Source organism: Poecile atricapillus, chromosome 6 (assembly GCF_030490865.1).
Source record: "Poecile atricapillus isolate bPoeAtr1 chromosome 6, bPoeAtr1.hap1, whole genome shotgun sequence".
Taxonomy (NCBI): domain Eukaryota; kingdom Metazoa; phylum Chordata; class Aves; order Passeriformes; family Paridae; genus Poecile; species Poecile atricapillus.
This window is the reverse complement of record NC_081254.1, coordinates 3,642,834-3,665,958: the sequence shown is the minus strand read 5'-3', so window position 1 is coordinate 3,665,958 and position 23,125 is coordinate 3,642,834. Positions and strand designations below refer to the sequence as shown.

Sequence of the window (23,125 nt, the reverse complement as noted above, 5' to 3'; positions counted from 1 at the left end):
CACTCTGGTAATGGTTGGTTTTTAGTCCATTAGATTCAATTTCCCTACCTCCAAATGGGACAAACACAGAACGAACCCCAGAACCCTGAGGTCTGGAATGCAGTCACTGGAAGGACACACAGACACAGGTAACCAATGGAATGCAGTCACTGGAAGGACACACAGACACAGGTAATCAATGGAATGCAGTCACTGGAAGGACACACAGACACAGGTAACCAATGGAATGCAGTCACTGGAAGGACACACAGACACAGGTAACCAATGGAATGCAGTCACTGGAAGGACACACAGACACAGATAACCAATGGAATGGCCACATTTGGAGGAAAACTCAGTTCCTTGAAAAGCCACTCAAGCAGTGAAGCACATTTCCTGAGGCCATGTCCATAGGGATGAGATGTGTGCAGTATCCCAGAGGGAGAGCAGAGCTGAGCAGACACTCAGGGAACAGTTTCCAGAGCAAAGAACCACAATGGCAAAGCTGCCTTTGGCTCATTTCCCATCCCAGCTGTCGTGGGCTTGACCCTGGGCCAGTTCTGTGTTCCCTGGCAGCTGCAGGGGCACCCACAGCTCGTGACAGAGTGCTGCTGGTTTCCTGGACACATCTTCTGGTGCCATTGACCTGCTGATCACAGGATCTGCACTCCCACTGGAAAGGAATTAACACTACTCTGAGTGGGGGAAAAAGGGAAAAACCAGGCAAGGAATTGGTGGTAAAATCCTGGCCAAGGCCCAGCAAGAACTCCAATGCCTTCAACAGGCGAGATTTCACTCCTAGCACCTGTTTGGATTGTTCTGCTAGCTTTAATCTTAAGGGATTAAATGACTATCTTATATAGCAACCTTAGTGAAAGAACCAGAAAATAATTCAAAACAGCTATGCCTAGTAAAAAAGCAGGGTTCAAATCAAAAGCACAATGTAGCAAGGACTCCTTACCTGAAATGCAGCACTACTCACACACTCACTGCTCTCCCCAAAAATGCAGAACTTGAGTTACTTTCAGATGTAGCTGTCTAAGAAATAAATAAAAATTCAGTCTTTGGGTATACAGTACCAAAGGAAATCTGCTTCTAGGAATGTATGTAATGAACCCCATGTTTCAGTTAAAACCAATTTTTAATACCTGACCTTGTTTCAAAAAGAATTTCAAGTTTAGACCTCAAACACTACTAAAAAAACTCTATATTTGACGTTCAGTTCTCAGCTTCCACCTGTATGAAAAACCTAAATCTGGCTGAACTGTGAATACGACTCGGGGTATTGTGAACTAATTGAATTAATTCACTAATTGTGAATTAATGCACCCCACAGAAAATCCCTGGGCAGCAAAGGGGTCTCTTCAGTTCCTAAGCCATGATTCTCTTTGTTAACTGTAATGTCACTCGTTATCCTGTTCAGCATTCTATAGCAATGGATTGCCTCTGCTGCTGAGACAGGAAATCCCTTCACAGAAGTGAGAGAAATACAACAGGTGTAAACAAACTAAAGGAAAGTTTCAAGATTCGTTTCTTATCTGTTTCCTTCAGCTTCAGTATTCAGTAGAGAGTTTGCTGCTTGCTCTCAGGACTTATTGCAGAGGAGGAATAAAAGCACTTGAGATGGGAGAGTGGATTTCAGCATGAGAGCTGCCAGCCTGATTCAGGGTGGGGTTGTTTTTTCCTAAATAATATTGTCCCCTGCTCTGTATTTTGTGTGTTCCAGCCCAGTGTGAAATCACAGTGGTCAGAATAATTCTCACTTCCTCTTGAAACAGCAGCCAAGTCCTAATGCTCACAGGACAGGTGACAAAATGGCAGAGGGATGTTTTTCCTAAAGCCTTTAATGAATAGTAATTCATTAAACTCTCCTAGCTCCCCCAGTCAGACCTGTAAAATCTGGAGGCTGGGCTGTTGCATCTCCATGGAAAATGCTGAAAGAGCAGAAGTGGAGTTAGGCAAAAATGAAACAGCTTTTAGTTTGGGGTTGGTTGGTTTGTTTGTTTTGCTAGTGAATCTTTATGTACCGCTTGCTGTGCACTGCAGAGTTTGCAGCTACATCTCTGTAAGTGAAATGAACTTAAACGCTCAATGAATATTTTATCAGTCCTTCATTTATGCCAAGTTTCATTTCTTCAGTTTTCCTGGATATGAGACCTTGAAGAGCCTGCTGAATATCTGAGATAGAAGCATCCAAGTGAAGACAGTTCTTGAGCACAGCAGTTTTACAGAAGAGCAGATTTCCACCAAACTCTGCAGTGTCACTGGCACTGAGGTGGGAAAACAGCTGCTCTCTAAAGCCCAAAAAAAGACTGAATGTATGGCCTGATTGTTACCATCTGTAGTACACAGCTAAAAACCTCTAAAAGCTTCTCCAAAATTCTGAATGCAGTTAATACCCCGCCCCAACACAACTGAAGGCAGATGTGAGATGCACCAGAAAGCTGAGGGGACACGAGGACAGTGCTAAAGGGCAGCGTTTGCTGAGTGTCCCTGCACCTCCCAGCCTGTCCTGTCCCAGCCCAGGACACGCAGCAGAGCCCAGGTGACACCTCAGTCACACTCCAGGTCACTGCCTTTCTGCAGGGGACACACAGAGCTCTTCTCACAGCTTGGGCCAGCTACCTGCACCACTCTCTGGCTCAGGGCATCTCTGTACAGCTGGAGTGCTGGGGCACAGCTCCTCTGACAAGGGGCAGGAATTCTGCCCTTGGGCTGGAGTCAGCATTTGGCTCCTCAGCATTTGAAACGCTGGAGCTGACAGGGGTCCCCTCGCAGAGCACGAGGCTGACATGGCTGCATGCTGATTCTCAGTTACAGCCTCATCCAAACTAGACACCCCTCAAGCTCTGCTGCTGCTTGTAGTAGATACCTATAATTATAGTTTAAGAAACAATGGGATGAGTTTTCTTGATCCCAGTGGTGGGGTGAAGGAGCCCTGGGCTGTTCCACAGTGGATCTGTGAAGCTGCAGGGGGCAGGAGGAGGAGGAGGAAAGTGTTCAGTTTGCACAGGAAAGGCCAGCTAAGTTCTAGTGCTCACCTCAACACTCTCCATGTTCCACAGGAAGAATTCAATACAGAAGTTCTGTAGCATCCTGCCCAGATGCTTCCAGGTTCTTCTAGAAGCCTTTTTCCTGCCATGCAAACAGGAATTTATTTGCTGCCCAGCCTGCCACCCCTCCTCACATGCCTCTATCACCCAGCAGCTTCAAAAAGGTGCAGCAACTGCACACAATGGAGTCACTGGGAAACTTCAGGGCAAGAACTTCCTCTGAAGCCCATCCACCATCTGCCACAGAACCAAACCCAGCTTTTCCTTTGTCCCAGCAGCCTCCTAGTGGTGTTACTGCTCTGCCAGTGCTTCAGTTTGCCATCACATACCTCCTGGTTTTTTATTCTTTGCGTTTCCAGAGAGCAGCAATGTGTGTTGTATTAACTGCAAGAGTTTTCTGCCAGTTCAGAGGCGTTTCCAAATGGCAACTAAATCCAACCTCGTGGCTGCATTTTTATTCTGCTTTATTTGCATTTGTGTTACACAACTGCAGTGAAGGCAGACAATAGTAACACAGCTCCCTCACTTGATCCATTTGTTTGGCCTGGCAAAGGGAGAAGTCCTCACACCTTTCCTAATAACCCAGTTTGTAAATGTGTACCTTGCCCAAGGCTCTGGGGTTGGGCTGCATGGAAAGGATGGGATCTCTCTGCCACTAAAGCCAGGGACAGCCCTTCAGAGAAGTGGCCTGAGTGCTTTTACACAAACGTTTCAGCAGAGGGGATGTTCTACAGCTTGAGTGCCAAGGCTCTCCTGTTTTGAACAGTAATGCTGCTGCTTCTCCAGCCCAGTCATGGAGAGCTTCCCCAGCTCCTGTGTGCTGCCCATGGCAGTGAGGATGACTCCCTGCAGTGCCAGTGCTGGGGAAGGTGCCCACAGCCCATGGGCTTTGTTCTGCCCTCGGCTGGCACTGTCCAAGCAGCTGCAGAGGCCACACAGGCACTGCCATTTCCATAGAATGGGGCTGTCCCACTTCTGATGTCCTGTACAAATGCTGGCTGCTGAGAACGGGTTCAGCAGCTCTGCCAGAGCCAGACACCTCAGAGGATCCCAGCACTGCTCCTGAGCGAGCTGGAACTCGACAGGAGCAGCTGAGGCCTTACCTAGGGCTGAAACAAAGGAAGCAAGGGCTCACATTTTCACAGCTCTTCCTCACGTTGGTCTCATTACCCATCAGCAGTAATTGCAATAGGGGCCTGCAGACCAGCAGCGTGAATTCCTGTTAAAGAAGAAACCAAAACAATTGGCATTATCTCCCAAACATTCCACCAGCACCAATTTCTGTACATCACAAAGATCTGAGCAGCAGAGCATGAGTACAGTGATCAAACACACCAAGGGAAAATACAGAAGTTATGGTTTAGTCTCTGGTAGTTTTCCTTATTAACTGTTGTGTATTCCCGTGCCTGCTGTGATTAAAAGCACACTGACTTCTAAACTGCTGTTTGTTTGCTATTACAGCTGGACAGCGTCACTTCACTAATTCAGGCCGCCAAAAATCTCATGAATTCTGTGGTGCAGACAGTGAAGATGTCCTACATCGCATCCACAAAGATCATCAAGATTCAGAGTCCTACTGGCCCACGACATCCAGTCGTCATGTGGAGAATGAAGGCTCCAGAGAAGAAGCCCCTGATTAAAAGAGAGAAGCCAGAAGAAATCTATGCTGCTGTCAGGAAAGGTTCTGCAAAGAAGAGAATCCATCCTGTGCAAGTCATGAGTGAATTCAGGGGCAGAAAAGTAGTCTAATATTTTGCCATTATGTCTTCCTATTTTAAATTTCCAATGATTTTTCATCTTTCCCCCCACTTATTTAATAATGATGTATGTCAATGTTTTGCTCTAAATCTGTAAGATAACACTTGCTGAAAGGGTTTGAAAATGCTGTTGGGTTGATGAGAAGCACAGAGGTGAAAAGGATACAGATTCTCCTGCAGGGCCAGGCTGTGGTGTCTGTGCTGCAGCTGCATTCATCCAGCAGTGTCACAGAGGCTCCCACTGCAGCACAGCTGCTTTGTGGCATCTCCAACTGCAGCTGAGCCCAGCCCAGCCCCTCAACCCCAGTCCAGCATCCAGGGGCTGTGCCTTGGAAATGGGAGCCTGAAAATGTTTGGTGAAACACACAAAGTGCAGGAACAAAGTGGATGGAATGATGCTCTACAAAAAGCACTGCCTGCGAGCCAGCAGGGATGGCAGCTCTTCAGAAGGCCTTTGGAAGCACCAACAGGAATCTGTGTCCTGCTCCCTTCTCTGAGCTCCAATAAATCTGCTGAGTGCCAGATAAATCAGGCATTAACAATAAAAAACTTCCCTAATTGCTGCATGAAAGAACAACTTTGAAATAAATCATTATTCTGATACCAGTGTGTGAAATACTCAAATATTGACTCTTAGCACTGGGGAGACTTTTCCAGAGCAAGTGTAGGGAATTAAGTTCCTTCTGACAGATGAGTCCTAAATGCAGGCGTGTGCTGAAGGGCTGCACTCCAAGTGTGTAATGAGGGTAAATCCTGCTAGGCCTGACCTGTGCAGTGTACTTACAAAAAACTAATTTTTCTAAATACTTTGGAATCTGAAATCCCCTTGTATTTATTTTTTTAGACAGACCTAACTTGCCTTTTTGCCACGTCATGCCTTTTTCCCAGACTGCAGTTGTTACTCAAGATGTCTTTGCTTGGCTGTTCATTAAATCCTTTGGCTTTCTGCATTTACTGAGGTGAAGGCAGAGCCAGAGCTCGCTGTGTGTCAGTGCCTGCCATTGTGGGATGGCTCCACACTCTGGGCTGCTGCCCCAGCTCATTCCTGACCATGTTTGCACAGCAGTGCCTGACCCAGCCCAGTGTGGGCAGCAAGAACAACCCTGAGCTGTGCCTTTCCCTTGGGCTGCTCTGTGTGTAAGCTCAGGACTCTGTGGGCTGTCAAACTGCAGTGAATTCAAATTTCTACAGATGGTTCTTCCACCTTCCCTGACAGTGCAATCAGTTAATGGAACAAAAGGAGAAGTTTGGAAGAAAATCACTGTTTCCAGCTGCAGTTCCCTCCAGGCTGTTTGCACCAAGGTCTCAGCACTGTCTCCTGCCTTTGGGGGCTCCTCTGAGGCTCCAGAGGCAGCAGGGGAGCTGGCACAGCCCTGGGGTGAGTGCCCTGCAACCCTCCTGGCTCCAGTGACACCAGTGGCACCAGTGACCCCAGCTCCAGTGACACCAGTAACCCCAGCTCCAGTGACACCAGTAACCCCAGTGACAGCAGTGACCCCGGGCAGTGTTCAGAGCCGATGCCTTGGATCCCATGACTAATTTAACCCCGAGGAGCTGCTGCCAGTGCTGTGGGAATGGTTCAGTGGCTGCAGCTCAGGGCCTGCCAGGTGTGCTCACAGCATCAGTATCCCCACAGCACACTCCATGCCTCATTCCATCTCCTGCCTGCACTGCCAGGCTCTGCTCTTACCCTGGCCACGCTCAGTAACCAGTTTGAGCTCAACACAGCCATTTATTACACAAAAAACACCCTCTAAATGAACAAGGAATTTAAAACCCACTGCAGGTTGTTGAGAAGAGCCAAAAGAATGAAATTTCAATCTAGACTAAATTTATCTTGGGTCCCACTCAATGCCAAGTGAAGAGGTTTATTCCTGGCTGAGAAGCCCTGGAGCTGTAAGGAGCCCAGCTCATTACCCCTCACAGGCAGTCTGGGAAGCAGGGAAAGCAGGGAACCACCACTGCCCTGCCACCAGGGAGAACTGGGAAGGAGGATGAACTGCTCAGTAAGTTCTGGTCCAAGCAGCTCCTCATTCCTTGCTAGGCCAGTTTCCATCTGTCCCTCACCAGCACATCCCCCCACAATGCCCTCAGCAGCTCAGATTATTTCATCATTTCATGCCCTGGCCTCTCCCCATTGCCACATTACAGAGCAAAGTAATGGAAATTTTCCCTAGAGCACTGAAAGGTGAGAGCCCCATTGCTGAAGCTCGTTACTTTGAGAGGACAGGTCTGTATCATTTCCATAAATCCCAAAGATTTGAATTTATTTACTTTTTTTTTCCCCAACAGCTGATGTACCTTTTCTCCCAACATAGCCTGGTACCACTAGGGAAACTCCAGAGCTGCATCTCTACTAAAGAACACCAGTGAGCAGCCTGACATCAGGCCTGGAGTGGTGTTTTACAGGTCCTGCAGCGCTTTTTGAAAGGCTTGTGTCTTTCATTTCCTGAGTCTATAACTGAAGCATTGAGAAAAGTATGTTTATACAGCAAGTTCTTTCATGAACCTTCAGAAGTTTTCTTTTTTACAAAAAATAAAAAATGTAAGTCTTTATCAGCAGCAGATAATAAAATTCTATGTAAAAGCTGTGTTTGCTTCCAGATGTTGCTTATCCCCGTGTGTGCTGCTCCTGGTTGAACTCGGGTGCCTTGGCAGTGCGTGAGGCTCAGGGCATGAGCTGAATGAGCCCTTGGTGCCTCTGGCTGGATTCAGAAGCAGAAGGGAGCGAGCAGGCGGTGCTGGCAGAGGCACAGGGGTCCCAGGGCAGCGCTGGGCTCTCATCATGGTGCCCGAGCTGTGCCGTTCCTGCCGCAGCCCTGGCACAGCCGGGGCCCCACGGAGCCTCCCCAGCCCCTGCAGGATCCTGCAGCATCCCAGAGCCCTGCCTGGGTACACAAACAGGGAATGACCCCACTGCCCCTCGGGCTGGGGATACAGACAGCACAACTAGAGCACTCATTTGATACTCATTTGATCTACAATTCAGCAGATGAGTGATTAAATAATAATTAACGAGCAAGCAGACGATGCTACACACTTGTGTTTAGTTAAAGGGCAGGAAATGCAGTGGCAGTGTTAATTAAAAAGCCACGGGTTTAGTGTTGTGCACTGCAAGTGGTGGTGCTGCACTGAAAAATACCACCTTTCAAATAATAAATATAATAAACCACAACTCACTGGGAGCTTTCTTGGCATGAAGAAAAACAAAATACATCCAAAGCAGAAATGGCAAACACCATGAAAATACTTTAAAGCCCCTGATGTCTCATCAACAGGAGGAATGTGCTGCTGTGGTCCGAGGATCTGGAAGCTGAGGAACTCATTTCCTAAAAGCAGGAGTTGAGATGAAAGCTTGCAGTGCAGGAGGTGGATGGAGCAGAGATGATGCAGCAGAGCAGAGATGCTGTGTGCAGGATGCTGCAGTTCCCAGTTCCCTGCACTCGGGGCTGTGGGACAGGCCCTGCTCTTGCAGGGGCTGCAGGGTTCATGGAGCTGCTGCTCCCTGCTCCAGCAAGCCCCTGTGCCTCGGCTGCTGCATTCCCTGAGCTCCAGCACTGGATGGAAACCAGTGGATAGGACAGGAAACTGCTCCCAACACTGCACCACACCAAACCAGCCAGCATGGCTGAGACAATGGCAGAAAACAGCAAAAGGTCTTTTGTGCCTTGCACTCCCTCTACAAACCCAGTCTCGTCCTCTCAGCCATCACTGGGGCCAGGGGCTTTGCAGCTTGCTGGGGATGTGCTCCTTAGAACCTCAAATGAAAACAAGTCAATAAAACAGCCAGTGCAACTTGCTGTCGGGAAGGGTTCCATCAGTTTATCCAAGAGAACTTCAGGGTGCATACTGCAAGATTTTGATTTAACTCATCTGCACTAAGGAGCGAGCTGAGGACAGAAAAGAGAGGACTAGAGCTCTGCTACTTTACATCTGGGGTACAAACTGAAAGGGGGAACTGTAGGTGAGATGTGGGGAAGGAATTATTCACTGTGAGGGTGCTGGTGACGCCTGGCACAGGCTGCCCAGGGAGGCTGGGGTGCCCCGGATCCCTGACGTGTCCAAGGCTGGATAAGGCCCTGAGTAAGCTGGGACAGCGACAAGTTTTGGACAAGATGGTCTTCAAGGTGCACTCCAAGCCCTCAGCACCTGTGATTCCATATGGATTATACAGGTGCCACAGACTTTGTGCAGAAATGGTCACCACAGAGAGGGCAGAGCCCAAGCACACACTGCAAACCACCTGCCCGTAATGTCTCTGCCCCGGCTGACAGGAAAATAACCCTCTCTTATGTACCTGTTTATATTTTATACCTATTATAAAACACATTAGTAATGACTATTGTAACACATTCATAAAATACAAGTAACAAATTCATGTAACTATTCCAATTAAATATATATTTGTAGTTATATTTCAGTAATTACATATTACTTAGTTATCAATAAACTGAATTTGTTAGAATTCCTACCAAGTACACAGAAGTACCTGAATGTTTCACTTTCTAAAGGTGCAGCATTACTCAGCCTCAATTTCCTGATTTTCTAAATTATCTGAGAGGGAAAAAAGCATCAGCATCCTATGGCAAAAGTATAGCAACTGCATCTCGTCAGAAAGCAGACTGGAACTTAAGCCCCCAGCAATTAAAAATAAGCACAGAATAATTATGTCTGCAAACCTTTGAAGAGTTTGAATAGAATATTCATACTTATTATGCTATAAAAAGAAAGGGAAATGAGACAAATTTTTGGCTTAGGGTGAGCTCTATTATCACTGAAATAATTTCTGTCTAGCTGCAAGCATTACACAAGCCAATATCATTTCAAGACAAGTAGTTGTTATGTTAACAAGAATGACTAAGATGCTCCACTTCCCCCAGCATCCTGTCCTTCAGCTGCTCTTCCCTGTTCCCCCCCAAGAACCTCTTGTTCTCAGGGCTGTGCAATGAATGCAGCACCTACAAACGTGCTAATGTTTCAGTGACTGGATCCATCCCAGGGATTCCATCTGCAGCACTCACTGGGAATTAAACCCATCATCTCGCCTAAAAATAAAAAGTGTAGACAACCCTGTCACTGGAGTGCAATTCAAGACTCAAACCTGCCAAGCTGTTCTGTGTTCACTCCTCTTGTCCCAGCCCTTCTCTATTCTATTCTGCTTTTTTAGCTTGTGTCTAAGCCACTGCCTGCACTGGATACTCCCAGGTGTAGATCTCACAGTAAAATGGGTTCAGCCTGTGACCAAAACGGGAGTTTAGGTTTTCAGAATTCCAGTCACAAGCCAAACTGTTCTAGTTCCCTGGAGCTGGACACTTAATGGAGGCAAAGCTTTAAGGTGCCAGTTCCAGTACCTCTGCCAAGTCCAGCTGCTGTGCCACCTGGGCATAGCCCCCGTCCCAGTGCCTGATCCCAGCCATCTCCTGGTGCTTTCCAGCTGTCCCCACTCCCTGTTTGGCACCTTCACCCCAGCTGTGGAGCTGTGGGCTGCCAGAACTCGGGCTGTGGGTGCCAGCAGCCACCCCAGCTCTCCTCTGCGCTGCTGCTGCTGGCAATCTGCTGCAGGGGACAGCGTGCACCCCTTGCTGAGCCCAGGGCAAAAGGGGAGAGCAGTGACATTCACAGAACGTGGCCAATCCCAGGCGTGGAATTCCCTTGTTAGGGCAGCATTTCCCAAGGGGACAGAGGGAAGTGCTGCTTTCCTGCAGAAACGCCTCTGGCAGCTTTCTGTGCATGGAGTTCCTCCTCCAGGTGCCCACCCTGTACCCAGCACTGTCAGCACACAGTCGGGATTGTGAAAGGCACCAAGCTCACTTCTCCTTTTCCCCAGACTGTTCTCTAAGGATGGCATTCAAGGGACACGCTGCTGGCAGAGGGGAAAGGCAGTGCTGGGACTGACACATCCCCAAGTGCTGGTTTAACACCCTCATGGAGCAGCCTGCTGGAAGCACACGAGCTGAACAGCACTCAGATCACTTGCAATGCTTTCAATATTATTTCTACCTGTCCAACACTTACTTGAATTCCATCCTTGCTTCTGGAGTGAAAGGTTTCTCTTTGTCCTGTGAAATCAGTATAATCCCAACCTGCTCCTGCTTGTCTAACCTGAGGGATGCAGAGAGAGAGAAGCTCCCCATATTTCTTCAACATATCTCTTTCTCCCTTGTAAGCAGATTTTCCATTGTAGTTAGCTCTCCTTAAATGAGTAAAAGATCCACTGGGCAGCTTCAGCCTAATTGTCATCATTCCCACACTGCCTCCCTGGCAATAAGACTCCAATCTCTTTACTCCAGTGCCAAGCTGTTCTGGCAAGCTGTGTTAATTGCCCACTGTAATGCCTAAAGATTCTGATACCTAAAGGGAGGATAAAACTGGGATTAGTAGCAAAACACTGAAGAATTAAAGCAGCACCTACAGAGGAGCTTACAAAGCACTCAAACCCTCAGACTGCAAACAGAGCAGGCTCCACCTACAAAGTCAACAACCCTAACTGCAGTGGCCAAGGCTTCTCCCTGAGATCTGTGCTTTGGCAACAGCCAGACTATTCCTTGTTTAGAAAATGGTCATTTTTTCAAAATTCCCATCCTTAAACTTGTGTGCTCTGAGAACAGATGGCAAACCATGTGTCATAAAAGAAAACAAGACATTTAGACAGAGATTAGAAACCAAGATTTCTCCTTTAGAATCAGGAATCAACCAGTGGTCTCCTGAAGCCCTGCACTGCAATCTCTTGTTACAGGGCCCCAAGGAAAGCAGCTCTGAGAGCTACAGTAACAAAGGGGATGAGCAGAAGTATTTGAAAGAGCTCAGCCACCTCTGTCACTGCTTGCTAATTCTGTCCTGCTGGCTCCAAGTTCTGGAGACACTGCTTTCCATCCTCTGCTCTCAGAAGCTCTCCCCAAAGCATCACATTTGTACTTGTCTTTTAATTCTGCATCTCCGGGGGAGCCCTTTGCTTTCCCTCAGCCAGGCAGGTGAGGACATAACAAATCTGCAACGCTGCAAGGAAGTTCAAGAAGCAGTGCCTACTGCTCTCCATCAAAACACTGATGCAGGCAATGCACAGGGGCTGCAGGCAATGCAGAGGGGCTGCAGGCCATGCTCCCAATGCACAGGGGCTGCAGGCAATGCTCCCAATGCACAGGGGCTGTAGGCCAGGCCATGCACAGGAGCTGCCTGCAGTGCTCTGCTCCTGGCTCCCCTGCTATCCCCTCCCAGCAGGAGCACTGCATGCACGGCACTGCAGGGGAGCAGGACAGCAGACAGGGCACGATTGCTGCTAAATGCACGGCACACCAGGAAGGCCGTGCAGCCCCAGTGCATTCCCAGTGCAGCCCCAGTGTTTCCCCAGTACATCCCCGGTGGTTCCCCGCTCCATCCCCGCTGGTTCCCCGCTCCATCCCCGGCCCATCCCCGCTCCATCCCCGCTGGTTCCCCGCTCCATCCCCGGCCCATCCCCGCTCCATCCCCGGCCCATCCCCGCTGGTTCCCTGCTCCATCCCCCGCTCCATCCCCGGTGATTCCCCGCTCCATTCCCGCTGGTTCCCCGCTCCATCCCCCGCTCCATGCAGCAGGAGCAGCCCCACACCTCGCTGGCCATGCCATGCCCCAGGTGCAGCACTGCAGCAGGAGCTGAGCAGGAACAGCCCGGCAGCCTTTTCCACTCCCAGGATCTCCTGCTAACATGCAAACTGCTGTGCTTTGGGGGGATGAATTCAGCAGGAATCTGTGACAAGTATAGACCAGAATTATCTATCTGGATAAAGCTTTTGTGCACGAGACCAATAACATGAGCTTCTGTAATTTTGTTATATCTGATTGAAAAAAACCCAGAAACATTTGAAGACTTAGATAAATTAATTATCTAATCCAGTTGAACTTTCTTCTTCCAATTATTTCCTATATTGATAGAGTGGATTTTCATAATAGAATTGGATGTAATGAAGTTTGTAAAATGAGAAATTGAAATGAATTAAAAACATTGATTTTTCCTCTACAGATGGATTTTCTCTTGACATCCCTTTCACTTTTTCTACTATCTTTGCAGGATCACTAATTACCACATTCAGAAGGCACCTGGCATCTCCAAATCAGAAGAAATTGATTTTTGTACTAACATTGCAGTACAGCAGCAAAACCACCACTTTTATTCACCCAATGGTGAATTTTGGAGGAGGGAGCCTGGACATGAATGGAACAAATGAGTCTGTCCACACGTTCTGGCCACATCCACTTATCATCATGTTAATTAGACTGTACAAAGGAAAAACACATCTGCAGTACATTTTATGGTTCAAATATGGTATGACTTTATGGTTTATAACATGCACACATTTTAACTATATTTTATTCTGTACCAAAAGATTTGAGCTGAAGCTTATTTGTTGTCCAGAGTATGAAGTACAATTTAAGACTCTCAGCTTTTTGATGTATGATCTTGATAAAGTCACTTGGCCTGAGACTTATTATAAAGCAACACAAGTGATGTAATTTAAAAATGTATATAATTAACTTTAATATAAATGATTTTTAATTATAATTATATAATAATTATATAATAACTTTTAATTATAATTAAAGCCATTCTAAATTGATGTAAAGGCAAAACCCGATTTTGCCACTGCAACAAGTTTTTATTGTACTCCGTATGTCAGCACCTTCAAAGGCAAGTTTCATTTTTCCTGCCTTTAGGAAGCTGTTTTGCTGCCCACAGTTCCTGGGAGAGTTTGCACTGCTGGGATGATTGAACTGCTCCCTGCTGTAACTGAGCACCAGGAGATTTTCTCATTTCTCTGACTCTCCCCACCATGCACTCTATCCAGTACCCTGTGTCACACACACAGCAGAAGAGAGGACAGCCACAGAGAACTTGTTTTAGCTGAAGAACTTCTTAGTTTTCATCTGAACCAAAAGCCTTGGATGAAACCCCCCTAAGATGACACCAAGAATGATGAAGCTCAATGTGACGTGTCAGGGCTGCACACTGCTGATGCACTGCTGGCTGGAGAACAAGGGAAATGTTCTTACACCAAACAGTAAATTCTGAGCAAGACAGGAGAATAAACTGCAACAAAAAAAATAAACTCTGGCCTGTTTGGGAAGAAGTCAAGGGACTTGGTGTTTAGAAAGAGATTAAAATTCCTTCAGTATTTAACAAGTAAATGTCGTATTTGTTCTAGATTCCATAAGACCAGCACTCCAGTTAGTCACTTATTTCCTTTAGCTAAGTAAGACACAGGAAAGGCTGTGGGCTGTGCCACCTCTTGGAAAGAAAGCCAGGACACAACACACTGGAGTAAATTTTACAGGAAACCTGTGCCATTCGTGTGACACATGCTACACCTGGCAGTCCATATTCCAGCTCCAAGGCACCACCTGTTATTCCAGCCTAAATTACACAAGCTGAGTAACATTCAGCAGGAGAAATAAATGACATTATTTAAATCAAATGTTAACCAATAATCTAAGCAAGTATAGTAATCAACATTACAAATTCTGCTCATGTTAATCTTAAAAAGCCCAAAACAATACCAGAAACAAACCCCCAAAACCCCCAAACTTTGCTGTCTTTATCTCAGTGTGAGCTATAAAAGGTGGGTATGAAGCACACCAGCCTGATTTTACCCCGTTTCCATGACCTGCCCATGGGCACCACTGGGTACGTGGGGCTCTCACAGCCTCCCCAGCACCGAGGCTGCTCCAGAACACAGCACAGCTCTCAGCTCTGCTTCATCTGCACCAGCATCACAAAAAACCTCTTCTGTCTCACCCTGCCCCATGGCCAGTGCAAACCATCAACCAAACACCGTGCCAAGGGCAGGGGCTCTCACCTCTGCATCTAAGGAGTACACCCTTATCTCAATTCTTTTCCTCTGTGAGCCTGAAAATAAAAACATCTCACTGTGCAAAGCAGAGCAGCTTCCACAGATAAGCAAAGCTGGAAGGGCCAGACAAGGAAAGCACAGGTTGCATGGATTATCAAATAGTGACTTTTACAAGGCTTGGAAACGAACACTTAGGAGATTTGCATAAGGAAAAACAAATCCTATTCCACACCTACTAACTACAGACAGCCTGCACTACCCTCTGCTAAAACCTGTGTCCCACACCCAATATTCTCATGTTATTTATTGAACAGAGACAGAATCTGGAAATCAAATCTGTAAATCAAATCTGGAAATAGTGGCACAAGCAGAGTTTGGCAAAATCAAAGCTGACCAGATTTCAGAAGGTGACTTCAGACAGCAGAAGGAAAGGCCTTGCACGTTCCCCGTGGTTGAGTGTTTGTCTTGTTGAGGTGACTCCTCACTCATCAGCATCTCTTCAGAAACACTCCAAAGAAAATGGGATTTTTTTTCCTATCTTTTTGATCAATTACCCTTTAAATTTGATTTGAAGAAACAGAAGCAGGTCAAATAACAAGTTTCAACCTCACCTCTTTTACTGAGATCTTATTTAAGGATGGCAGTGCAATTAATTTGCTTCTGGTTACATACTTCCATGACTACAGCTCCTTGTATATACACTGCTCATTTCCTTAATAAAGCAAGTCCTAGCAGAGGTATTTTCTCCCCCAGTACTCACACTGGAACACTTCAGCACTACTGATGTTCTACCCTGACCTTATGTAATTACAAACTGGAATGGCTACATCAAACTGAGAAAGATTTCTGTGTTCTTTAGAAATTAAAGCAGATATTCACGATGTTGCTGAATTTTTACTGCAGTTAAGAAGAAAATTTTATAACCATAAGTGTAACTGAAGTTTCTTCTAAGCTGGTAAAGCAGCACAGAAATCAGAGCCCCTTACTGTGTACCCAGATCAGCTCAGCTGGGAAAACTTCCTTTTTAAATGTTTAAACCTAAAGAAATCTAAAAGCCAAATTACCTTGGAAAGCTTGCAGTGCTTGTAGAACAGATTCATATATCTCAGAATGCATACATTAGCAATGAAGTCACAGAATGCTTGCATCACATCTTCCTGTAACATTTCCCAGTATATGAAATAATTGGTAGCACGGAGCAAAGCAGAAATGTATTTGCAGAAAGCCAGAAATAATGCACATAATTACATGTGCATTTTACAAGTTCAAGGGATTGTGGAAGCACCACCCACTAAACACAGCACCCTCCATGCACCTCAAGTGCAAGAAATAAAACCAGAAATCAAAGGCATGAGGTGAAAAGCATGACTCAAACCCCTAGAGCAGCCTGTATGTTGTGAGTCCTCACGAAAGTTTGAGTTAGAAAAGGGAAACATTCAGAAGAAAACAAACAGAAAACAAACACAACCCCCTCAGCCAAAGCACAAGAACTCAAGGGCTGGGCTGCCCATGGTAAAGGGAGGGAACTCTGCATGAATGGCTGGAACACAGATGAAGGAACACACACAGCAAATCCTCGAGCTGCAGGGAGAAGAGTGAAAGAACTGCAGGGAAAAACCATCAGGCATTGGGAAGAAGACAGACAGACAGACTGACTGACTTCTGGGCCACTGACTGAAGACCTACATAGGAACATGAGTAAAAGAGGATGAACATCAGGGACATGGTTCAGGGAAAGGATTCTCTGCCTTTAGGGAAAGCAGCACTTTGAAAGCAAGCAGGAATTGCAGGGCAGAGTAACACAGCGCCCTGGGCCAAGAAGGAGCAGTCAGTGAGCAGATTGGCCATCTCCAGTTCAGCCTGTGGGCTCCTGGCCCAGGTGAGAACCCTCCTGCAGGGGAGCAGCAGCTCCTGCAGCAGCTGAGCCCTGAGCTGTGCTGCAGCGAGGAGCGAGCCCAGTGCAAACCCAAACCCAAACCCCAAACCCAAACCCCAAACCCCAAACCCCAGTGCAGGGCAGGCACCCAGCACCTGCAGCTCCTGCTCCTCCTGCAGGCCTGGGAGCTCTCTCCTCCCCTCTGCAGCCCCACACGGGGTGAGGCTCTCTGGATGTCCCTGCTCAAGGCAGCATCCCAAGCAATGCAGGGTGTGGCAGATGGAATTCTGGAATGTTCCTGTGCCACACTGATCTCTGATCTCACCTGTGCCCACTCTGCTCCCAGCATTCCTATGGCTCTGCCATTCCGTGTCCAGCCTGGACATGTGGTACAAGCACAGAATTTCAGCTGGATTTTAAACCCCCACACACAGTGTTAGCTGTTACTCTGGCTTCCCAACAAAGGCTCCTAATTACTCATTTAACAGTATGAAACTCGTTGTGTAATTGCTCAGAAATCAAGTTTCATTAACACTGGCATTAACTATTGAAAATTGGCAGAAACACCATTAGAAGATGAAGCATCATTTAAATTAAACGTTTCGTTTCTATTTTTTCCCACCAAAATTACTGCATAGGAAATGGGCATACCAAACTTCAGAAATATTTTTGTTGGTGAGGAAGATTGTGAAAATGAATTTTCCACTTAGTAAAACTCAGATTAGATTAATTTTGTTACAAGTAACTTTAGAAGTTACAAAGACTTGACCAACTAATTTCCACCATAAATGTAGGCACTTCTGAAAGAAATTTCAGTTGTTTTCAAGATTAAATTTGATATCTAACTTTGGTTATCTCTGTTTGAAAAGCTCTGCTTGCATTTATTTATTACAGCACGATACAATATTTAGAAAGGGAATGGCATCCCCTGAGCTGCAGTGGTGACTCTTGGGCTCCAGATGGAGTGCAGCCGCTCATCCCGTGTCCCCATGTGCCCAGTGTCCCCCAGTGTCCCCTGTGTGCCCCAGTGTCCCCTGTGTGCCCCAGTGTCCCCTGTGTCCCCCCTGTGTGCCCCAGTGTCCCCACGTGCCCCAGTGTCCCCCCGTGTGCCCCAGTGTCCCCACGTGCCCAGTGTCCCCCGTGTGTCCCCTGTGTGCCCCAGTGTCCCCATGTGCCCCAGTGTCCCCTGTGTGCCCCAGTGTCCCCATGTGCCCAGTGTCACCTGTGTCCCCCCTGTGTGCCCCAGTGTCCCCATGTGCCCAGTGTCCCCCCTGTGTGCCCCAGTGTCCCCATGTGCCCAGTGTCACCTGTGTGTCCCCTGTGTGCCCCAGTGTCCCCATGTGCCCAGTGTCACCTGTGTGTCCCCAGTGTGCCTCAGTATCCCCCCTGTGTGCCCCCTGTGTGCCTCAGTATCCCCACTGTGTGACCCATGTGCCCAGTGTCCCCCGTGTGCCTCAGTATCCCCCGTGTGTGTCCCCAGTGTCCCATGTGCCCATGCCCAGTGTCCCCACTGTGTGACCCATGTGCCCAGTGTCACCTGTGTGTCCCCTGTGCGCCCAGTGTCCCCCTGTGTGTGTCCCCTGTGCGCCCAGCGTCCCCAGTGTTCCCCAGTGTCCCCCAGTGTCCCGGCTGCCCAGCAGCTGTGGTGACCTTCCCGTCCAGCAGCAGAGAGGGCAGCAGTGCCTGCAGACCCCCCCAGCAGCCCTGGGTGATGGGAGTGAACACACACACGTGCAGTGTCACTAAGTGCTAATTATACTGCAGCTTCTTAAAATCTTCATCAAATATTCACTAGCCAAATCAAATAATGGTTACATTAGCACACCAATAAGTTAGCCCGTGTTGTTTGAATTAAATGAAGTGAATTAGATCAAAGCATTAATACCATGACTAATCAAGCTTTTAAACACAAATGGTAACGATAAGCTAACTTTATTGGCTGCTTATACATTCAGCTAAAGAGTTTCATTTGTCTTGGTCATAACTCGTCTTAGGGGCTTATTAAACACCCTAAACCTGAAGGCAAAGTCTAAGTCACAATATCAAAATCACATAACTTGGATTTTCCTCTCTCACACAACATTCTTTCTCCCCCAGCAGAAGCCAAAAGGTATTAAAGGTAATCCCTAAAAAGCAAAACTGTTATAACCTTTGTGACTTCTAATGGCAGGACACACCCTAATGGGAATTTTAAGATTCATTCCCAAGGGGCACTTTTCCCTATTTTCCCTCCTCAGTCTGAGGCCAGCTTTGGACCTGTTACAGATACATATTATATTGTTGGCTTTTTGCAAATATACATATACCATTCATTCCAATAAGGTTAGAAAACTTTCTTGTATTAGTGTGGTTCCTTCTATTTCTCTTGTTGATGAAGCTTAGAAATGGCAGTATAATATACACATGTGTTGAGTTATGGCATGGTACTGGAGCAGGGAATACTTTCGTTTGTGTAACCCAGGGACTGGAGGAGATGGTTGGACACCTCCTCCATTCTTAGATTGCCTTGTCCAGGTGAGGACAGCAGTGACCAGAGCTCCAGGGGAGGAATTTATTGCATTTCTGGTATCAGGGAATGTGAAATTCAGGAGAACAAAGAAGACTGATTTATTGAGAAGGGTGCAAGGTAAAAACTAAACAAAGAAACATCCAAAACTCAAGAAGAATGTATGAATCATGTATGAGAATTTATGGATATGTAGGAGGGTTCTGTTTTTAAGGGACAATCCTTTGTCAGTAAGGTGTGCTCTATTGGCTGAATGCAGAGACACCCGGCCACATCTGTATATTTTATTTTTATCTCTTAATTGTCTTTCTATTAAACCCTTTAAATTCTATAAAAAATATGTGAACCTTGTTTTTCCCAGAACCCCTGTGACTCCTGCATTTCCCCACCCTCCAGCGCTGCTGCTCAGACACAACCAGGGATTCCTCCTGTAAAGCTGAGCACCAAAACAGGGCTGGACTCGCCTCCACTGTTCCGATTCCTAAAGTTCAACAAAATAACTGTAAAATAGAAACAGCACAACAGCTCCTCCTGAACCACTGACCTGTCACGGACACAACCCAGGGCTGTAACATATCCTCCCTGATCCAAGGGCTTTTCACACGGGGGACACAGCTCAAACAGCCAGGAAGAAAATGCCTGAACATCACCACACTTCCCACCTGAGGCTGCTGAGCTTCCCAAGAGAAAGAACCACTGTCCCCTAAGATTCTGCACCACTACAGGGCAATTGTTCTGTTGTCCAAGTCAGCTCAGTGATATCAAGGGCTTTGGGGAAATCTGCTAAAATGTTATTCTGGAGCCACAGGACTCAGTACCAGGCAGTGGCCAGGCTGGCTGCTGTATTTCTCAGCTGTCTCCAAAGCACATTCACCAGTCTCTTTCTTCCTTACAGGTCATTTTTGGCCATTGCACAGAGGAAAGTGGATAGCTCATGCTGTTCAACTATTTGTTGAAAAAGCTATCAAAGTGAAAATAACATGGAAAACACAACCAGCAGGTCAAATTATGGAAACTCAGGTGCAACTTCCACCTTAGAATCTCTAGCCATTAGCAGAGACATCCATAAAAATTATTCCTGTCAGTGCCATTTTAAAGCAAAATCCAAACCAATAAACTGTTTTCAACAGGTTTCCCAAAAGGTCTGAATAGGTATGGTACAAAATGAGCATTTGAAAAATCCTCTAACCACGTATTTATGCCACGGGAGCTATTCTGCTTTATGTCACATGGAATAAAGAAGGAAATACCAAATAATTAAAGCAGTTTCCTCTAGTGATATGTACTTGGCAGTTGTGTGAACAGAAAAGAACACCACTGGTCTCCTGTCTGTAACACCAAAATACTGTTTTTGCAGTGTGTCTTGTAGGCTTCATATCAACAAAACCACGAACAATGGACTGATATTTGAATAATTACCTCCCTTCTGCCTACTCAGAGAAAGGGGGAGCTTCAACACCAACATCAGCTTCACAGAGAGGCAAACTGATCAGTGAGGCTGAGCCAAGCCAAAAGCACAGCCCCGTGCCTCTGTCTGCTTTTATAAAAATGCACCATCAGTGAGAATGGAGGGAAAATAGAACAAGGAAAGGCAATTTGGGAATTACCAGCCAGTATTAAATCCAAGCCATGGAAGCTGGGTTCCATCTGATAGCTGTGACTGAATTGAGTGTGTAACACCGTAACTCAGTCATTTCTTGGTGGCTTTCAGGAGATCCCTTCAAAGCTCCCAGCCACAGTGACCGGTCAAGCAGATCTAGGGGGCTGCAATTCTGGAGGGTCTAAGTCTGTTCAAAAATATAAGGACACAAAAATAACAATTATAAACACAAGTGCCCTTCTTTCTAGCAGTTCTGAACAGAAAGGTGCCCTGGACCCACCCATATTTCACTGTATCATATACAGTAGATCATATTGCTCTAGCCAAGCAAGGATAGGCACTTCAAGCAGGAAAGCATTTACTTCAAATCTGTGTTTGACGATGTGATCTGGATCTGAACTTGCTACAAAACACGCCAAAGGACATTGGAACCATATGGTAACAAGCTGGCTTTGTACATCTGCTGGCTTCTGTCAAGGATTCCAAATAATTCCAAATAATTTTCTTTGTGTCTCTTCATCACACACAAAATTAATGTAAAGCAACAATTCCACTGGTGTAACACCACCTGTCACAGATCCAAAGCTGCACAATGGAGAGTTGCTACATTGCTTCTAGTTTTCATTAAGTGCATCTCCACTGCAAGGACTCACATATTACTTTATAAATACATATGCAGTGCCTAATTTCATAGCATGATCTTGCAGTCAGTTTTAAATTGACACTGGTCAGGGTGGGATAATAAACCCAGATTTTCAGATTCATATGCAGCCAGAGGCAAAGGCCTTGCTGGGACAGTAAAGGTCACAGGCCAAACCAATCAGTTTGTTGAAAAATAAATACTAAAACAAGCCAAGATGGAATCACCAAACAAACAGATTTTTCATATATGTGGCTTAGCATCCAAAACTGAACAAAAAGCTGTATTTCACAAGAGAATTTCCCCTTCTTAGAAGGCAGCACACAGTTAGCAGCTGTAACTCACTGATGTCACTGATTGTCCAAATGTAACACTGGCTGTACAGCCACTCAGCATGGGAATAAGGAGTTCAGAGTTACAGGAATTCTCTCTTCACAGAGCTGCTTATCTGCATCAGGGAAAGCCTTCATGCCCTGTCACCTTAAGAACTGAAGCTTGTTGAAGCAATAAGCTGACAAAAAGGCAGGACCCTGAATCAGTAAGATTCTTTTTTTGATATAAAGAGATTAAAACCATGCAGTTGTAAACATCCGGCAGCCTGAGAGACAAACCAATCTCCTTTTTGAACACAGGGATTTTGGATGAAAGCTGCTACCCCAAACATCAGTTTTTTCACATAAAAATGTCTCCAATGTTTTCCCATTTTCTGTTCTTGCTAGAATGCAGAAAAGCTCTAAAAGTTCCTTTTGTTTTAGGACTGGTTTTAGTGCTGAGCTTCCTGTGGGAGACTCTCATAAAAGTATTCCCTTAAATAGGAGCAGGCAAAGACTCAGAGGCAACAGAAGAAAGGGCTGGGAGCAGTGTATTTTTAACAACAAGAAGGTTAGAGAGCTAGGGGGCAATTGTGCAAAATCCAGCACGTTTATTTCAACTGTAGGCTGCCAAGTGTGATTTAAAAACCTCAGCATCCCATGTGTGACCATGCTCGTGTCCCTAAAGCACCGTGCAATTCCCAGGAGGTTCTGTCCCAGGGCTGCAAGGGGCAGAGATCCCTGCTCCAGTGATCCATGGCTCAGCTGCAGGGCTGCCCAGGAACAATGCAATGATGCACTGCTGCTCTGTCCCAGGGCTGCAAGGGGCAAAGATCCAGGATCCAGGGATCCATGGCTCAGCTGCAGGGCTGCCCATGGATAATGCAATGATGCACTGCTGCTCTGTCCCACGGCTGGAAGGGGCAGAGATCCAGTGATCCAGGGATAATGCAATGATGCACTGCTGCTCTGTCCCACGGCTGGAAGGGGCAGAGATCCCTGCTCCAGTGATCCATGGCTCAGCTGCAGGGCTGCCCAGGAACAATGCAATGATGCACTGCTGCTCTGTCCCACGGCTGGAAGGGGCAGAGATCCCTGCTCTAGTGATCCATGGCTCAGCTGCAGGGCTGCCCAGGAACAATGCAATGATGCTCTGCTGCCATGAGAAACGAGCCCTGCCAGAGTGAGCCGAAGGCGTGCGCTGCTTTCTGCCCATCCCAGGATCAAACCCTGCTCACAGGCAGTGCTGAGCATCCAGGGAAAGTGAGAAATTCTGGGAGGGACAGTTCTGGCATGGATGTTCCTGGAATGTGACACACATCCAAACAGGAACTTGGAAGAACATTTCTGAGGACAATGAGAGTGATGGTGGGATGCCTCCAGGTTTAGCCCCAGGCTGACTGAAGGCAAATGCATGCTTCTCCCTCCAGACTGCACTGCTGCCTCAGAGCTGCCACCACCATCCCTCTACTGCTGAAATTAAATTGAATTGGACTTCAAAAGCCGGTGCAAACCCTGTCCCAGCTTGACTTCTGCTGCAAAACAGAACCATGGGGTAGATAAAAAGCATCACTTAGTGATA

At 46.7% G+C, this 23,125-nt stretch overlaps 1 protein-coding gene across 2 annotated transcripts in view; it reads left to right on the top strand.

Moving 5' to 3' along the window:
* CTNNA3 (catenin alpha 3) overlaps window positions 1-5,159 on the top strand; it is a 397,084-nt gene extending 391,925 nt beyond the window's left edge. For both annotated transcript variants that reach the window (XM_058841820.1, XM_058841819.1), the window contains exon 18: window positions 4,494-5,159. In XM_058841820.1, the coding sequence (XP_058697803.1) occupies window positions 4,494-4,781 (288 nt within the window). In that variant the 3' untranslated portion in view covers window positions 4,782-5,159. The remainder of the gene's footprint in view (window positions 1-4,493) is intronic.
* Window positions 5,160-23,125: the final 17,966 nt, after the last annotated feature.